General features: G+C 39.6%; 1 protein-coding gene across 1 annotated transcript; it reads left to right on the forward strand.

Annotated features, from left to right (window-relative positions):
- Window positions 1-5,766: 5,766 nt before the first annotated feature.
- On the forward strand, window positions 5,767-18,317 carry adm2b (adrenomedullin 2b). Its single transcript, XM_062062195.1, has 2 exons — window positions 5,767-6,077; window positions 16,902-18,317. Exons 1-2 carry the CDS (start codon window positions 5,974-5,976, stop codon window positions 17,278-17,280), a joined length of 483 nt encoding a protein of 160 aa, XP_061918179.1. The 5' UTR covers window positions 5,767-5,973; the 3' UTR covers window positions 17,281-18,317.
- The last annotated feature ends 2,313 nt before the right edge of the window (window positions 18,318-20,630 follow it).

Consider the following 20,630-nt stretch of genomic DNA (forward strand, 5'->3'; position numbering starts at 1 on the left):
GCCTCACTCCACTGGCTCCCTGTCCGTCACCGCATTGATTTTAAATTACTTTTAATTGTTTTTAAATCCCTAAATGGCCTGGCCCCACAATACCTGACCGAGCTTCTGCACCATCATACCTCGTCTAGAGCCCTAAGGTCAGCTGACCAACTGCTGCTGGCGGTCCCCAGATCCAGGCTAAAGACCAGAGGGGACAAAATCTTCTCCGTTGCCACCCCTAAGCTCTGGAACAGCCTTCCCCTCCACATTAGGTCAGCCCAGAGCCTGGGGGTCTTCAAAACCCTTCTTAAGACCTATCTCTTCTCGCTGGCCTTTAACCTGAGCTGAGCCCGCCCACTAGGCCACCATTTATAGCCCCCCACCCCCCTTCGCTTTATTTATTTTTTTAATTTGTCGCACTTTTATTATTTCATTTTTTGTTTTTATCTTGCAATTTTACTTTTTATTCGAACCCTTTTACCGTATTGCTCCCTGCTTGGCACTCAGCATCAAGGGTTGGAATTGGGGGTTAAATCACCAAAAATGATTCCCGGGTGCGGCTACACTGCTGCCCACTGCTCCCCTCACCTCCCAGGGGGTGGTCAAGGGGATGGGTCAAATGCAGAGGACAAATTTCACCACACCTAGTGTGTGTGTGACAATCATTGGTACTTTAACTTAACTTTAACTTTTGCACTTGTATTGTATTAAACCCTGTGGTACACCACAGGATATATTTAATGTTGTAGAAGTGTGTTGGCCTAGCTTCACGTGTTGTTTCTTGTTCGTTAAATAACTTGTAATCCAGTTTAAGACCAACCCTCTGATGCCATACCGTTAATGTGTTCACAAATGTCAGACTGAAAAAAGAACAGTCTTACTGTAGGCTTAAAAAAAGGGAAGAGCTAGCACTGAGTGCCGGGACGGACAAGTTTCACGGTGTCTTGGCTGAATGAGCAGGTATCGGACACCTCGCTCATCCATGCGGACTGGACACTGGCCGAGAGTGGAGTCGGCTATCTTGGTTACTTTATTGGGTCTGCTCCTGTCTCTGGCCATGCTACCTCCACCCCAGCAGGCGATGGCGTGGAATACCACAGTTATATGTATATGTCTCTTTTAGTTTGTATTCATAGCTGTATGTAGAAGTGGCTGGTTGCATCAGCTCTGCTCTTTTAATGTCCTTTGTGTTCTTGGATGTTTCCCTCACATGTAAGAGGGATGTGTGCTATGGCTATGAGTTGTTTTTTCCCCTTGGCCTCAGTCTGGACCCCCTCCAGGCCTAGAACGATTCCCCCCCCCCCCCCCCCCCATTGTTTACCTGTATCTCACCTTTTTTGTAAGGGGTGCTGGAAGTCAGCGATCCTGTTCTGTCTCCCTGTAATGTTTGTCTGATCTTTAATGGGATTGTGCTGAAAATTGTAATTTCTCCTAGGGCAGGGGTCGGCAACCCAAAATGTTGAAAGAGCCATATTGGACCAAAAATACAAAAACAAATCTGTCTGGAGCCGCAAAAAATTAAAAGCCATGTTACATACAGATAGTGTGTCATGAGATATAAATTGAATTAAGAGGACTTAAAGGAAACTAAATGAGCTCAAATATAGCTACAAATGAGGCATAATGATGCACTATGTACATATAGCTAGCCTAAATAGCATGTTAGCATCGATTAGCTTGCAGTCATTCAGTAACCAAATATGTCTGATTAGCACTCCACACAAGTCAATAACATCAACAAAACTCACCTTTGTGCATTCATGTACAATGTTAAAAGTTTGGTGGACAAAATGAGACAGAAAAAGAAGTGGCATAAAACACGTCCTAGAAAGTCGGAGAAAGTTATACATGTAAACAAACTAAGGTGAGTTCAAGGACCGCCAAAATTAGTAGGACAAAACGGCGCTCGCCAAATACTCGAATCAGTGAAGCATGTTTAATATAAACAGTGTGCTTTATAACAATTAGGGAGGTTTGTGTCATGTTTGTCCTCCTACAGAAACCATATTAAAACAAAAAATATATTTTTTTCCGCTCATCTTTTTCCATTTTTCATACATTTTTGAAAAAGCTCCAAAGAGCCACTAGGGCGGCGCTAAAGAGCCGCATGCGGGATTAATAAAGTATTTCTGATTCTGATTCTGAAACCACCAGAAGGCAATCGTGGAATTAACACATTATTATGCCTTATTGTGTTGTGATGCCCCGCTGGATGCATTAAACAATGTAACAAGGTTTTCCAAAATAAATCAACTCAAGTTATGGAAAAAAATGCCAACATGGCACTGCCATATTTATTATTGAAGTCACAAAGTGCATTATTTTTTTTAACATGCCTCAAAACAGCAGCTTGGAATTTGGGACACGCTCTCCCTGAGAGAGCATGAGGAGGTGGAGATGAGCGGGGTTAGCGGGGGGTGTATATTGTAGCGTCCCGGAAGAGTTAGTGCTGCAAGGGGTTCTGGGTATTTGTTCTGTTGTGTTTATGTTGTGTTACGGTGCGGATGTTCTCCCGAAATGTGTTTGTCATTCTTGTTTGGTGTGGGTTCACAGTGTGGCGCATATTTGTAACAGTGTTGAAGTTGTTTATACGGCCACCCTCAGTGTGACCTGTATGGCTGTTGACCAAGTATGCCTTGCTTTCGCTTGTGTGTGTGAACAGACACAGATATTATGTGATTGGGCCGGCAAGCAAAGGCAGTGCCTTTAAAGGTTTATTGGCGCTCTGTACTTCTCCCTACGTCCGTGTACACAGCAGCGTTTTAAAAAGTCATAAATTTTACTTTTTGAAACCGATACCGATAATTTCCGATACTACATAATAGCAGTCCGATATTATCGGACATCTCTAGTAAAGAGTTTATACTGTGAAATATAAAAAGCAAACATTAGGGCTGTGAATCTTTGGGTGTCCCACGATTCGATTCAAAATCGATTTTTTTTATTTATTTTTTTCAATTCAACACGATTCTCGATTCAAAAACTATTTTTTCCCGATTCAAAAGGATTGTCTATTCATTCAATACATAGATTTCAGCAGGATCTACCCCAGTCTGCTGACATGCAAGCAGAGTAGTAGATTTTTGTAAAAAGCTTTCATAATTGTAAAGGACAATGTTTTATCAACTGATTGCAATAATGTAAATTTGTTTTAACTATTAAATGAACCAAAAATATGACTTATTTTATCTTTGTGAAAATATTGGACACAGTGTGTTGTCAAGCTTATGAGATGCGATGCAAGTGTAAGCCACTGTCACACTATTGTTCTTTTTATTTTATTTTTATAAATGTCTAATGATAATGTCAATGAGGGATTTTTAATCACTGCTATGTTGAAATTGTAACTAATATTGATACTGTTGTTGATAATATTCATTTTTGTTTCACTACTTTTGGTTTGTTCTGTGTGGTGTTTGTGTCTCCTCTCAATTGCTCTGTTTATTGCAGTTCTGAGTGTTGCTGGGTCGGGTTTGCTTTTGGAATTGGATTGCATTGTTATGGTATTGCTGTGTATTGTTTTGTTGGATTGATTAATTTTAAAAAAATGTATTGTTATTTTTATTAATTTTTAAAAAAGACATTAAAAATCGATTTTTTAAAAATGAGAATCGATTCTGAATCGCACAATGTGAGAATCGCGATTCGAATTCGAATCGATTTATTCCCACACCCCTAGTAAACATCATTATGTAAAACCACTAAATCCTACCCTGGACTCCAACGAGTTAAATTAATTTTGCGTTGGCTTGCTATAAAATTAGTGTTTTATTTTAGTGTCTGATAATGGCTTTTTCGATATTGACCAAACCCTTAATTACCGATACCGATATCAACCGATACCGATATATACAGTCGTGGAATTAACACATTATTATGCCTAATTTGGACAACCAGGTATGGTGAAGATAAGGTCCTTTAAAAAAAATAAAAAATAAAAAAAATAAGATAAATAAATTAAAAACATTTTCTTGAATAAAAAATTAAGTAAAACAATATAAAAACAGTTACATAGAAACTAGTAATTAATGAAAATGAGTAAAATTAACTGTTAAAGGTTAGTACTATTAGTGGACCAGCAGCACGCACAATCATGTGTGCTTACGGACTGTATCCCTTGCAGACTGTATTGATATATATTGATATATAATGTAGGAACCAGAATATTAAAGGCCTACTGAAAGCCACTACTAGCGACCACGCAGTCTGATAGTTTATATATCAATGATGAAATCTTAACATTGCAACACATGCCAATACGGCCGGGTTAACTTATAAAGTGCAATTTTAAATTTCCCGCTAAACTTCCGGTTGGAAACGTCTATGTATGATGACGTATGCGCGTGACGTCACGACGGCAACGGAAGTATTCGTACCCAATGTGTCACCATACAAACTGCTCTGTTTTCATCTCAAAATTCCACAGTATTCTGGACATCTGTGTTGGTGAATCTTTTGCAATTTGTTTAATGAACAATGGAGATTGCAAAGAAGAAAGTTGTAGGTGGGATCGGTGTATTAGCGACTGGCTGTAGCAACACAACAAGGAGTACTTACTTTGATAGCAGACGCGCTAGCCGATGCTAGCCGCCGACCGCACGGATGATCGGGTGAAGTCATTTGTCCTTCCGTCGATCGCTGGAATGCAGGTGAGCACGGGTGTTGATGAGTAGATGAGGGCTGGCTGGCGTAGGTGGAGCGCTAATGTTTTTATCATAGCTCTGTGAGGTCTGGTTGCTAAGTTAGCTTCAGCGTCGTTAGCAACAGCATTGTTAAGCTTTGCCAGGCTGAGAATTATTAACCGTGTAGTTACATGTCCATGGTTTAATAGTATTGTTGATCTTCTGTCTATCCTTCCAGTCAGGGATTTATTTATTTTGTTTCTATCTGCATTGGAGCCAGATGCTATCACGTTAGCTCAGTAGCTAAAGAGCTTCGCTGATGTATTGTCGTGGAGATAAAAGTCACTGTGAATGTCCATTTCGCATTCTCGACTCTCATTTTCAAGAGGATATAGTATCCGAGGTGGTTTAAAATACAAATCTGTGACCCACAATAGAAAAACGGAGAGTGTGTGGAATCCAATGAGACCTTGTACCTAAGTTACGGTCAGAGCAAAAAAAGATACACCCTGCACTGCCTCTCTAGTTCTTCACTCTAACGTTCCTCATCCACGAATCTTTCATCCTCGCTCAAATTAATGGGGTAATCGTCGCTTTCTCGGTCCGAATCTCTCTCGCTCCATTGTAAACAACGGGGAATTGTGAGGAATCCTACCTCCTGTGACGTCACGCTACTTCCGGTATAGGCAAGGCTTTTTTTAATCAGCGACCAAAAGTTGCGAACTTTATCGTCGTTGTTCTCTACTAAATCCTTTCAGCAAAAATATGGCAATATCGCGAAATGATCAAGTATGACACATAGAATGGATCTGCTATCCCCGTTTAAATAAAAACATTTCATTTCAGTAGGCCTTTAATAACAGAAAGAAACAACCCTTTTGTGTGAATGAGTGTAAATGCGGGAGGGAAGTTTTTTGAGTTGGTGCACTGATTGTAAGAGTATCTTGTGTCTTTTATGTTGATTTAATAAAAAAAATTAAAAAAACCGATACCGATAATAAAAAAAAAACGATACCGATCATTTCCGATATTACATTTTAAAGCATTTATCGGCCGATATTATCGGACATCTCTACTTAGAAGTCATCTTAATGAAGTTTTCTTCCAGTGAGTTGATAAGTGTGAGGTTGTTCCTCCTCCTTGCTTCTCATCCTCCAATCAGACCTTATAAATAAAAAAGCCTCCAGCCCCTTGAGAGCAAAGCCACTCATCCCATGTTTTATCTTATTTTTACTCGGATGTCCTCAGAAAAGACAATATATAAGTCACTTACGGAACAATTACTTTAAAAACAAAACACGTTTGTATTAAATTGACTCACCTTGTTCCTGTGAGACTGAACCCAAGGGGACCTTTGGTGAGTCTGGCCGTCATGAGTGCGCTCCTGCCGGCGTGGACGTGCCTGCTGCTCGGCCTCCTGCCCCTGGAGCTCCACACCCGGAGTCTGACCCACCATACCCTCGGTGCCAGGGACAGGTAGACACGTCTTAATAACGTCATTCGTTGGCATCTTATTTAGTATTATTGAGTAGTTTTGTGTTGAGTCGTTTCATCGTCAATATTTGAAAATATCACTAATATACCGCCACTTACCTGATTCATCTTTTGTTAGGACCCCCAACGAGGTTTCCCTGATGATGCCGCGCTCATATTCAGAAAAATAGTTTGACTCTTTGTTTTTTCTCTCAATATACAAACTGAAAGTTTATATACATGACGTAAAACAAATTGGGTTATGGTATCGCAGCAAAAAACATGAATAAAGTCAAGATACAGTATCTTGTGCTGAGCATAGATATCATAATGATGTACATGATTTATGAACAGGCACTCACCTGGAGCCTCATTTCGGTGAAGGCAAACTTTGCCGTTGTGTCCTTGGGCAAGACACTTTACCCACCTGCTCCCAGTGCCACCCACACTGGTTTAAATGTAGCTTAGATATTGGTTTTCACTATGTAAAAGCGCTTTGAGTCACTAGAGAAAAGCGCTATATAAATATAATTCACTTCACTTCATTAGTGCTGTCGAATGATAAATTATTCTAAATTAATCAAACTTTTGAATTTAGATTAATCATGATCGAGCAAAAGTTAAATTAACTTTAAAAAACAACAACAATATCTGTACACTAATGCAATTGTAGGTCTGAATGTCACACAAAAACTTTTTAAAAATTATTTTACTGGAAAGCACGTCATTAATTTGATCAAAACTTGGTAACATTTTAGCTGAAGGTGAAATTTGTAGGGCGGTTTTCAAAGAGTCGACTATTAGATGCAGAGGAGTGTGGTTGGACTATCAATCGGAACACACTGCCTCGACCCGGAGGTGTAGCTCTCCTCTTGGGAAAGGTAATGATCCTTCCGCTGGTTCACATACACAAACTTTGTTACAACTTTTACAACTAAATTGCTCACGGACAGCGATTCTCAGCACCAACTCAGAAAAGACGTGGCTCTTCAAGTGCCACCATAATCATCAACAATAAAACACAGTAGCGTAGTAGACCTAAGTATACATTAAAACAAAACAGACGTTTAATTTTAAAAATGTTTTTGTGTGACATTCTGACCTACAATTGCATTTGTGTACAAATATTGGGGTATTTTTTTTAAAAGTTAATTTTACTTTTGCTTGATCATGATTAATCTAAATTCAAAAGTTTGATTTAGAATAATAATGTATCATTCGACAGCACTGATATAAACATCAATGTAACCGTCATGTGTGATGAATGTAATGAACTCATTTATTTTTATATTTATTATTATTACTTGGTAGTAAATGTTGTTTCTGTTTGGTTTTGTACAATATATTACTGCATTGCATTGTTCCAATTAAAAAAAGGCCTTCATTAATGGCAAAGTTTGTCTTCACCGAAATGAGGCTCCAGGTGAGTGCCTGTTCATAAATCATATGTATCATTATGATATCTATACTCAGCACAAGATACTGTATCTTGACCTTATTCATGTTTTCTGCTGCTATACCATAACCCAATTAGTTTTACGTCATTTATATAAACTTTGTTTGTATATTGAGAGAAAAAACAAGAGTCAAACTATTTTTCTGAATCATCATCGGCGGTCACTCGAACGAGTATGACGATCCTCCTGGTAGGGGTGTATCCCTTTATGGAGGATGCCTGTGCGTGACTTAGTTTAACGTGGGGAGACTGGTGCACAGACAGTCACCACACGATCCTTGACAGAATCGGGGTCAGGGTCCAGTGGCATGGAGTCCAAGACGACTGGGGACCCTTTTCTGCTGCAGCCTTCTTCCGCCATCGCAGCCGTTGTGGTAGTTCTTAAATCTACCGTCTTCCGCCTGCTCCACCGTTGAGGTCTTCACCGTATCCCTGGCTAGGGGGCAGTCAGGTACTAGGGCTTTGCCAAGGGCAGGGGTCGGCAGCCCGCGGCTCTAGAGCCGCATAGCGCCGCCCTAGTGGCTCTCTGGAGCTTTTTCAAAAATGTGTGAAAAATGGAAAAAGATGAGGGGAAAAAAATATATTTTTTGTGTTAATATGGTTTCTGTAGGAGGACAAACATGACACAAACCTCCCTAATTGTTATAAAGCACACGGTTTATATTAAACATGCTTCACTGATTTGAGTATTTGGCGAGCGCCGTTTTGTCCTACTAATTTTGGCGGTCCTTGAACTCACCATAGTTTGTTTACATGTATAACTTTCTCCGACTTTCTAGGACGTGTTTTATGCCACTTCTTTTTTAATGTCCGTTTGTCCACCAAACTTTTAATGTTGTGCATGAATGCACAAAGGTGAGCTTTGTTGATGTTATTGACTTGTGTGGAGTGATAATCACTTAGACATATTTGGTCACTGCAAGCTAATCGATGCTAACATGCTATTTAGGCTAGCTATATGTACATATTGCATCATTACGCCTCATTTGTAGGTATATTTGAGCTCATTTAGTTTCCTTTAAGTCCTCTTAATTCAATTTATATCTCATGACACACTATCTGTATGTAATATGGCTTTTAATTTTTTGCGGCTCCAGACATATTTGTTTTTGTATTTTTGGTCCAATATGGCTCTTTCAACATTTTGGGTTGTCGATCCCTGGCCAAGGGCCACCTGGGGTAACAGTAGTAAAGGGGTTAACCTCCTAGTGCCCCAAGACCCCATAGAGGAGCCTCCACTGCCGGATGCACTTTAACGTCATGCCCAGGACCATTTTTTTTCCTGAATATGAGCGCGGCATCATCAGGAAAACCTCGTTGGGGTTCCTAACAAAAGGTACCGTATTTTTCGGAGTATAAGTCGCTCCGGAGTATAAGTCGCACCGGCCGAAAATGCATAATAAAGAAGGAAAAAAACATATATAAGTCGCACTGGAGTATAAGTTGCATTTTTGGGGGAAATTTATTTGATAAAAGCCAACACCAAGAATAGACATTTGAAAGGCAATTTAAAATGTCTAAAGAATAGTGAACAACAGGCTGAATAAGTGTACGTTATATGAGGCATAAATAACCAACTGAGAAGGTGCCTGGTATGTTAACGTAACATATTATGGTAAGAGTCATTCAAATAACTATAACATATAGAACATGCTATACGTTTACCAAACAATCTGTCACTCCTAATCGCTAAATCCCATGAAATCTTATACGTCCAGTCTCTTACGTGAATGAGATAAATAATATTATTAGATTTTTTACGCTAATGTGTTAATCATTTCACACATAAGTCGCTCCTGAGTATAAGTCGCACCCCCGGCCAAACTATGAAAAAAAAACTGACTTATAGTCCGAAAAATACGGTACTGACTCAGGTAAGTGGTGGTATATAAATTATATATTCAAATATTTTTGGTCACTGTAACATTACACAGTTTGAAAAGTAACACTGTTTGAATATGGGAAAATAAAACACTGTACTTAATTATTAAAATACAATTTATTGCACATAAAAGTTAAAGTACCACTAGTGGTACACTCACCACAGTTTGCTGTAGAGAGAACATCATAAAGATGTTTGTGACTAATGAGCACAACCGTTTCTCAGACTTCATACAGTGGAAAAGAACAGTGAAGTCTCTTGGGGTCTGGCAGGGTGAGAGACCGAGGTACAGTAATTCCTCTCAGCAGCCTGGAGGTGAGACAGCGGTGAGAGTGATTTAGTGGGATTCGGTTTAAGGACACATGAGCATAACAAGGAGTTGTCTCAACAAAAACGCAATCATTGTTATACAAACCCCGTTTCCATATGAGTTGGGAAATTGTGTTAGATGTAAATATAAACGGAATACAATGATTTGCAAATCCTTTTCAACCCATATTCAGTTGAATGCACTACAAAGACAACATATTTGATGTTCAAACTCAAACTTTTTTTTTTTTTTGCAAATAATTAACTCAGAATTTCATGGCTGCAACACGTGCCAAAGTAGTTGGGAAAGGGCATGTTCACCACTGTGTTACATGGCCTTTCCTTTTAACAACACTCAGTAAAGGTTTGGGAACTGAGGAGACACATTTTTGAAGCTTCTCAGGTGGAATTCTTTCCCATTCTTGCTTGATGTACAGCTTAAGTTGTTCAACAGTCCGGGGGTCTCCCTTGTGCTATTTTAGGCTTCATAATGCACCACACATTTTCAATGGGAGACAGGTCTGGACTACAGGCAGGCCAGTCTAGTACCCGCACTCTTTTACTATGAAGCCACATTGATGTAACATGTGGCTTGGCATTGTCTTGCTGAAATAAGCAGGGGCGTCCATGGTAACGTTGCTTGGATGGCAACATATGTTGCTCCAAAAGCTGTATGTACCTTTCAGCATTAATGGTGCCTTCACAGATGTGTAAGTTACCCATGTCTTGGGCACTAACACACCCCCATACCATCACACATGCTGGCTTTTACACTTTGCGCCTATAACAATCCGGATGGTTCTTTTCCTCTTTGGTCCGGAGGACACGACGTCCACAGTTTCCAAAAACAATTTGCAATGTGGACTCGTCAGACCACAGAACACTTTTCCACTTTGTATCAGTCCATCTTAGATAAGCTCAGGCCCAGCGAAACCGACTGCGTTTCTGGGTGTTGTTGATAAACGGTTTTCGCCTTGCGTAGGAGAGTTTTAACTTGCACTTACAGATGTAGCGACCAACTGTAGTTACTGACAGTGGGTTTCTGAAGTGTTCGTGAGCCCATGTGGTGATATCCTTTACACACTGATGTCGCTTGTTGATGCAGTACAGCCTGAGGGATGGAAGGTCACGGGCTTAGCTGCTTACGTGCAGTGATTTCTCCAGATTCTCTGAACCCTTTGATGATATTACGGAGCGTAGATGGTGAAATCCCTAAATTCCTTGCAATAGCTGCTTGAGAAAGGTTTTTCTTAAACTGTTCAACAATTTGCTCAGGCATTTGTTGACAAAGTGGTGACCCTCGCCCCATCCTTGTTTGTGAATGACTGAGCATTTCATGGAATCTACTTTTATACCCAATCATGGCACCCACCTGTTCCCAATTTGCCTGTTCACCTGTGGGATGTTCCAAATAAGTGTTTGATGAGCATTCCTCAACTTTATCAGTATTTATTGCCACCTTTCCCAACTTCTTTGTCACGTGTTGCTGGCATCAAATTCTAAAGTTAATGATTATTTGCACAAATTTTTTTTTTTATCAGTTTGAACATCAAATATGTTGTCTTTGTAGTGCATTCAACTGAATATGGGTTGTAAATAATTTGCAAATCATTGTATTCCGTTTATATTTACATCTAACACAATTTCCCAACTCAAATGGAAACGGCATTTGTAGTTAAAAACCAGCGTATGCAACCAATTTGTTTTTAGATGTACCGTACGTGTGTATGTATCTACCACCAGATGTCTATACCCATACCTCCATGTTGCTTAGTGAGTTGTTGTTCTCAGACTATATTACATAAGGATAAAAATGAGTTTCCCCAGCAGGTGTCTTATTGAAGATCCCCAGCCTAGTGGGAAAAGGAGCATGGAAGTCTGTGACGGATGTAACACAATACAGTCACTGGCAAGAAGAAGCGAAACGGTAGAGAAACGTTGGGGCTCTGGTAGGGGACAAAATGTTTTACCTTTTAGGGGAAGGTCCTCTGTGATGAAACTCATGCTGCGCTCTTAGCAGGAATGTTGGAGAAGCGCCTTTTTTTTTTCTGTTGTTGCTTTCAAACACAAAGCATGCGTGAGTGCAATGACATCATGCAGTAGTAAATACAGGAGTACAACCAGGAGTACTGCATACGTGCAAAATATATGCCACAAATATTTATATTATTACTCTATTTTTCGGACACAGGGCACACCGGATTATAAGGTGCACTGCCGATGAGCGCAGGTCTATTCAGGTCTTTTTTTCATACAAAAAGGTGCACCGGATTATAAGGTGCATTAAAGGGGTCATATTATGATTTTTTTCTAAATGTAAAAGACTTCCTTGTGGTCTACATAACATGTAATGGTGGTTCTTTGCTCAAAATGTTGCATCCATGATGTTAACACATCATCTTCAAGTCGCTTTCTGACCGTCTCTTCAGGATGTGCCGTTTTGTGGGCGCTCTTATTTACGTGCCTCACCTTCTCCCCGTCATCTTTGTTGAAGTCCAACTGTCACATATTCTTAACATCCAATTATACTAAATATTAATTTAGTATATTATATAAATATTAATTATATAGCCATTATATTAATAATAATTATATGAATTATATGTATATAGACATACATACTGTATGTATAGGCTATATACATACACATACATCTTTCCCAGAGCTGCCACCATCTTGAACTCAAACTTGTAATAAATAATTCACCCCTGTACCACCACTGTGCAATATCCTACCCTAATACCCTACTGTGCAATTACCCTTCTAGTGCAATACGTCCGACACTGATTGTTACTTTGTTACTCTTGTTTTTTTCTGTATATTGTACAGTATTTTGTATATTGTTTTGTACACTACCGGTCAAAAGTTTGGGGTCACATTGAAATGTCGTTATTTTTGAAGGAAAAGCACTGTACTTTTCAATGAAGATAACTTTAAACTAGTCTTAACTTTAAAGAAATACACTCTATACATTGCTAATGTGGTAAATGACTATTCTAGCTGCAAATGTCTGTTTTTTGGTGCAATATCTACATAGGTGTATAGAGGCCCATTTCCAGCAACTATCACTCCAGTGTTCTAATGGTACAATGTGTTTGCTCATTGGCTCAAAAGGCTAATTGATGATTAGAAAACCCTTGTGCAATCATGTTCACACATCTGAAAACAGTTTAGCTCGTTACAGAAGCTACAAAACTGACCTTCCTTTGAGCAGATTGAGTTTCTGGAGCATCACATTTGTGGGGTCAATTAAACGCTCAAAATGGCCAGAAAAAGAGAACTTTCATCTGAAACTCGACAGTCTATTCTTGTTCTTAGAAATGAAGGCTATTCCACAAAATTGTTTGGGTGACCCCAAACTTTTGAACGGTAGTGTATATTCTACAGAATGCTTATTGTTTTATTGTATAGCAGTCTGTTTATTTCAATTCTTATTTTTTATCCTTATCACTTCTTGTGTGATTTATTTTTATTCCATATTTGTTTCCACTACCGCACCTTAAATTGGAGTCCTTAATCTCGTTGTATGCAAATATAATGACAATAAAGTCCATTCATTTATTCATACACATACACACATGGCAAAAGACCACTGGGCCATTCCACGTAACAATGGGAAGTTATGACAGGGCGGAAACATGCGAACTAGTAGGAAGCTACCTACTCTGGCAACTCACAAAATTAGGAGTAAACATTGGACTATACAGAGACGACGGACTGGCTATTTCCAATGCCAGACTGAGAGCTTTGGAAAACATCAAAAAATAAATATGCCGCATTTTCAAAAATAACGGACTAAGGATCACAATTGAGTCAAACAAACACACTGTAAACTTCCTGGATGTATCCCCTTAACCTGAACAATAAAACATACCGGCCATTTACAAAGCCCGACACCACATTACAATATGTACACCGCGACAGCAACCACCCGCCTGTCACAACCAGGAACATCCCAGCCGGCATCAACAGGAGACTGTCAGCGCTGTCATCAGACAGGGAATCAATCAACCAAGCAACACCTCGATACCAGAAAGCACTTGTCAGGTTCAAACACCGATGACATCTATTAAACAGACAAGAAGCAAGGAATTAAACAGAGACAGAATTCAATTTAGCTCAATGAGGAGAAACGTCTGGACAGTCTTCCACCTCGCTCTGGCAAGAGGATTGCACGCCTCCTCTTTTATTTGGACTTTCCCTGATTACATGGCAACAGCTGTTTCTAAGGGGAGAGGGGGTCGTAAACAGCCTTCACCCTCGGTCACAAAACAGTTCAAAGAAAAGATGCCTGGAGTTGGGCAGGTCCTGCTTTCTCTCTGCTTTGTAGATCTCGGGTCAAGACAAGATCTTCCTGTGGATTACAATAGATCAAAGAAACAGACCCCTTCATGTCGCTTCCCATCCTACACAGTGGAGTTTTACAAGCCTTTTGCTTGGTAAGATCAAAGACAGCTTTTGTCCTCTCGCCGGGAACTCATGGCAACACAAAGTTTTGTGCTAACTTAGATACAACATACTCTGGTACAACCCCCCCATTCAGCAAAAACCTCAGCACCAACATCGGACACAAATTCCTTGCACTCATTGACAAGCACTTCCCCAAAAAACATGTACTCAGGAAGATATTCAACAGGAACACCTTGAAACTTAGCTACAGCTGCATGATGAATGTCAAACAAATCATTGACTCACACAACAAAAAGATTCCGAGCACTCACAGACAAGCAACCGCTAACGATTCTAACTCCACAGATAGCTGCAATTGCAGACAAAGGATTAACTGTCCACTCAACGGAAGCCGCTTAAAAACATCAGTTGTTTACCAAGCCAGCGTCACCCGCAAGGACAAGTCAAACACAGAGACTTGCATTGGACTCACAGAAAACACCTTTAAAACCCGTTATAACAATCACACAGCATCATTTCGTAGGCCCCAACTCAAGAACTCCACAGAGCTGAGTAAATACATATGGACTATTAAAGACAATAAAATTGATCACACCATTACATGGCGAATTGTCGCATCTAGGTCACCATACAACAGTGCAGCTAAAAGATGTAACCTTTGCCTGAAAGAAAATGTTTTTATTATACACCACCCCAGCATGTCCACTTTAAACAAACTGGTCTCAGAAGCAAGGCACTACTGTGTAACAATGGCCACACCCCCATGTAATGTACCCTATATATCAGACCTGGGCATTCGGCGGCCCGCGGGCCACATCCGGCCCGCATGAGGCCAATCATAAATGACAAAATACATTTTAAAAAGTATCTATGTCGAGTGTGCAATACAACAGTGCTGCTTTTGTTTTGAAAAGCGTTATTTGTATTACTTCCGTGTGGATGTATGCTGGTGCGCGATTGTGAGTGAATGTGAACAGCGGTAATCTGACGGAGAGTTTATTAAGGAGTGCTTATTGGACTCTGTTGCGCTGAAATGCCCGGAGAAGAGGGGCGCATTTGAGAACGTGTCACTCTCCCGACGCACTGTAACGAGGCGGGTTGAGACCCTCGCTGGAAACTTGGAGCTTCAGCTGAAAAACAGAACGGCCGACTTTGACTGTTTTTCGCTGGCTTTGGATGAGAGCTGCGATGTACGTGACACCGCCCAGCTGCTCATCTTCTTACGTGGGATAACTGCAGACTTTCAGATCACGGAGTAGCTGGCAGCCATGCAGTCAATTAAAGAGACAACCACAGGTAATGACTTGTTCACATAGGTAAATGCGTGTTTGGACATGAAATGGGACAAGCTGGCAGGTGTGACAACAGATGGTTGTCCAAATCTGACGGGTAAAAAATGTTGGACTTTTAAAGAGGATGCAGGATAAAGTGACAGAAATGGACATTTTTGCATTGTATTATACATCAGGAAGTGTTGGGTAAGACAGTGTTAAAAATAAAACCATCAAAAGCAATCTGTGTATGTATAAAGTTAAGTTAGGTTGAATGAAATTATTATTATTATTTATCTTACGGTACATCAAAAATAATTTGAGGAAAATTTAATTGAAATATTGTTGGTGTGGCCCTCCAGCAGTGCTCAGGTTGTTCATGCGGCCCCCGGTAAAAATTAATTGCCCACCCCTGCTATATATACATGTAACAACCACAGACAATTCAATACAATCCCCTGAAGAGCATGGAAACCTGTGAAACAGCCTTGTAGGGATGATATAGCCTCTGTGTTTTTTCCTGACCTAATGTATATACTGTACATACACATACACTACCGTTCAAAAGTTTGGGGTCACCCAAACAATTTTGTGGAATAGCCTTCATTTGTAAGAACAAGAATAGACTGTCGAGTTTCAGGTGAAAGTTCTCTTTTTCTGGCCATTTTGAGCGTTTAATTGACCCCACAAATGTGATGCTCCAGAAACTCAATCTGCTCAAAGGAAGGTCAGTTTTGTAGCTTCTGTAAGGAGCTAAACTGTTTTCAGATGTGTGAACATGATTGCACAAGGGTTTTCTAATCATCAATTAGCCTTCTGAGCCAATGAGCAAACACATTGTACCATTAGAACACTGGAGTGATGGCTGCTGGAAATGGGCCTCTATACACCTATGTAGATATTGCACCAAAAACCAGACATTTGCAGCTAGAATAGTCATTTACACACATTAGCAATGTATAGAGTGTATTTCTTTAAAGTTAAGACTAGTTTAAAGTTATCTTCATTGAAAAGTACAGTGCTTTTCCTTCAAAAATAAGGACATTTCAATGTGACCCCAAACTTTTGAACGGTAGTGTATATACAAATAGGCCAACAGTGTTAATAGGTCAATAGGTCATGCAGCTGCACTGACTGGCCTGAAGCAGCCCCAGCAAAGAGTAAACAAACAATGACGTGTGCTACTTTACATTGCACCAATTCTGGTCACCAAACACTGAAATCCAAAATGTCAAAGGAGAATAGACATGAATGGAAAAAGTCAAGAAGATGATGAAGAATAGGTGAGACAAAAAGCACTTCAAATTCCCTCTCAACAGGAAGTGCTGCAGCTTTTTATCTCCACTAACACCGACCACATTGTTCCTTCTTGCACAACCCAGTCACACTGTTGCTCATTAACTAAATACCATTTAGAAGCTGCTCGCTTTAACGAGGTTCATCAATGCCTTTTTTTTCAAAAAATTTCGGTGTTGAAATGACGGCGTCCTGTTTTTCAGGTCACCCAAATCTTCTAAATACACGACGCCTTCTTACGCCGCCGTGACACCCGCTACATCACGTGTTGCCCCGGACGACCCCGTCCCTCTGACAAAGAGAGGCCACCTGTGGAGGGCCCTACTAAAAGCAGAGCCCCCGCCCAGGTTGTCCCAACTCTTGCTCCATCAGGACGCGCCGTCATCAGCCCGGGAGGGTAGTTCGCGAGGTCGTCGCCACGCCAACAGCGGGGGCCGGAGGGGGCAGCTGATGAGGGTCGGCTGCGTCCTGGGGACCTGTCAGGTTCAGAACCTGAGCCACCGCCTCTACCAGCTGATTGGACAGAGCGGGAGGGACGACTCCTCCCCCATCAACCCTCGCAGCCCACACAGCTATGGCTGACACTTCAACATGAGAGGATTCTATTTATTAGTACACTCTAGCACTCTTCAGTTTTAGCCTGACACTTTAATGTTCCTAATAATATAATTTAACATTAGTAATGTACATACTACAAACACATTAAGTACAGCTGAACGTTATATTACAGAAAAACACTCGGACTTCCCGATAGTAAACAAGTCCTGAATCCAGAGAGTGATCCAGACCAGCCCCAAAATGTAATGACTTGTTCCTTATCCTGTTTCTGACATTTTCTGAAAGTTTCATCAAAATGTGCCCAGAACTTTTGGAGTTATTTATAGCAGAATGAAAGAAATGTTGTCACTGTCTTTGTCTCTGTGGGTGGAGGCGAGCCCCTCGCATACACACACAGAAATAGAAACTTGCAATGTTAATGTAAAGTCATTTAGTAGAAATGATCCGGATCACCCCCCAAAAGTGAACTGCTTGTCCCTTATTCCATTTCTGACATTCCCTTCAAACGTGCCCATGACTTTTGGAGTTATTTATAGCAGAATGAAAAAAATCTTGTCTTTGTCTCTGTGGGTGGAGGTGGGGCCACACGCACACACACACACACACACACACACACACACACACACACACACACACACACACGCACACAAATTGATTTACGTGGACCCCGACTTTAACAAGTTGAAAAACTTATTGGGGTGTTACCATTTAGTGGTCAATTGTACGGAATATGTACTGTACTGTGCAATCTACTAATAAAAGTCTCAATCAATCTATCAAACCACACACACACACACGAGGGAAAGTCCAAACTGCTGCCCTGAAATTGCCAAGCGCACCGTGACATTGCACTTTATGTGCTTGTTCCACATGGTCCAATTCAAACGATATCGATATAATAATGACAACACTGCATTAAACTGAAATCTAAGTAAGATGAAATATCTCAAATAAGGGTGATATTTGCTTATTTTCTGTCTGATAAAATAATTCTTCTCACTAAGCAGATTTTATGTTAGAGTGTTTTACTTGTTTTAAGGGTTTTGGTCCTAAATGATCTCAGTAAGATATTACAGCTTGTTGCTGAGATTTGATGACCTATATTGAGTAAAACATGCTTGAAACTAGAGTATCAACTGTTGCAAAGCTGTGTCATCAACACTCACAAGTATAAAACTGCTTTTTTTTAAGTAATCATTTCTTATTTCAAGCATGAAATAAAAAAATCATGATTTTGACACAATTGTGTCTCATAATTAAAACAGATGACAGCCAAATGGACTTTGCTGTTTTATTTTCAATGAAACAATAGAAAACATGTACTCATATAGTAGTACAGTTGGCACAGTACAGTAAACTGACAGTTAATATTTAAACATTTAACATGACATTTCTAACTATTTTGAACAGAAATAGTTCATGCACATTCAGATAAATTCCTCAAAATTACAATTACATTTTTTTGGCCGTATACATATATGTATATATGCAAACTAATTGACTGAAAGAACACCCACTTGGCGCGATGATGTCATGTTATCGATGGAAAAATGCATTTTTAGACAATATGATTTGCCTGAGCGGCTAGGAGACCCCGAGAGTAACAAGCGGTTGCCTTGTTGCCTTTCCATTAAGAACAATAAATTAGTTTTTAGTATAAGTTTGCTGGTTTCAAGAAATGTAATGCCGAACGCATATCATTATGTCAAGGTAATGGCACTAGCATTTACTTCATTTAAGAATATTTTTCAACATATTGAGCAAAAAGGTCTCTTTTTTTTTTCTACCAAGAAAAGTGCACTTGTTATTAGTGAGAATATACTTATTTTAAGGTATTTTTGGGTTCATTAAAGTTAGCTAATTTGACTTGTTTTGGAAAGTCTTGACAAGCCAAGTTTTCTTGCTCTATTGGCAGATAATTTTGCTTAGTTCAAGTAAAATACACCTCATTTTTGTATTTTTTTTCTTTCTTGTTTTTGAACACTGACTTTTTGCAGTGGACTCCATTTAAAGAATATTAGATAGGATAATAATGTGATTATAATAGTCTAATAACATGTATTGGAACAAATTGATAACACAATAATGTATCGCATAATAATCTTGCGGGCTAGGCTTGCGTCAGGAATGACATTTGGTGTAAAAAAACGATTCAAACACCTGACAGGGAAAAGCCGCAAGTGGACCTACAAAAAAATAGAGTGCGTATTCCTAACAGGAAGGACAATCTCCTCCAACATCCTCCAGTCACTCGGTTTTTAGGAGTGAGTTGTTTCCTTGCCTCTGATGCCAAAATGCTGCCTCGTGTAAGGATCCAAGGAACTTTATTGGCATACAGTACCAACACAAACGAGACGGCACGCAATTTAGTAGCCGAGGTCCCAGATTTAGCCCGATGAGTACCACGACAACAATATTATGCTCTCACACTGATGCTGCCAGATCAGTGTGAGGAAAAGAAACACTTTTTATTTCAACACTGCAAAAAGTCAGTGTTCAAAAACAAGAAAAAAAAATACAAAAATGAGGGGTATTTTATTTGAACTAAGCAAAATTGTCTGCAAGACTTCCCAAAACAAGTAAAATTAGCTAACTTCAATGAACTCAAAAATACCTTAAAATAAGTATATTCTCACTAATAACAAGTGCACTTTTCTTGGTAGAAAAAAAAATATATGAGACCTTTTTGCTCAATATGTTGAAAAATATTCTTAAATGAAGTAAATGCTAGTGCCATTATCTTGACATAATGATATGCGCTCGGCATCATGATTTTTTTTTTCATGCTTGAAGTAAGAAATGATTACTTTAAAAAAGTAGTTTTATACTTGTGAGTGTTGATGACACAGCTTTGCAACAGTTGATATTCTAGTTTCAAGCATGTTTTACTCAATATACACTACCGTTCAAAAGTTTGGGGTCACCCAAACAATTTAGTGGAATAGCCTTCATTTCTAAGAACAAGAATAGACTGTCGAGTTTCAGATGAAAGTTCTCTTTTTCTGGCCATTTTGAGCGTTTAATTGACCCCACAAATGTGATGCTCCAGAAACTCAATCTGCTCAACGGAAGGTCAGTTTTGTAGCTTCTGTAACGAGCTAAACTGTTTTCAGATGTGTAAACATGATTGCACAAGGGTTTTCTAATCATCAATTAGCCTTCTGATCCAATGAGCAAACATATTGTACCATTAGAACACTGGAGTGATAGTTGCTAGAAATGGGCCTCTATACACCTATGTAGATATTGCACCAAAAACCAGACATTTGCAGCTAGAATAGTCATTTACCACATTAGCAATGTATAGAGTGTATTTCTTTAAAGTTAAGACTAGTTTAAAGTTATCTTCATTGAAAAGTACAGTGCTTTTCCTT

Source organism: Entelurus aequoreus, linkage group LG10, assembly GCF_033978785.1.
Source record: "Entelurus aequoreus isolate RoL-2023_Sb linkage group LG10, RoL_Eaeq_v1.1, whole genome shotgun sequence".
Taxonomy (NCBI): Eukaryota; Metazoa; Chordata; class Actinopteri; order Syngnathiformes; family Syngnathidae; genus Entelurus; species Entelurus aequoreus.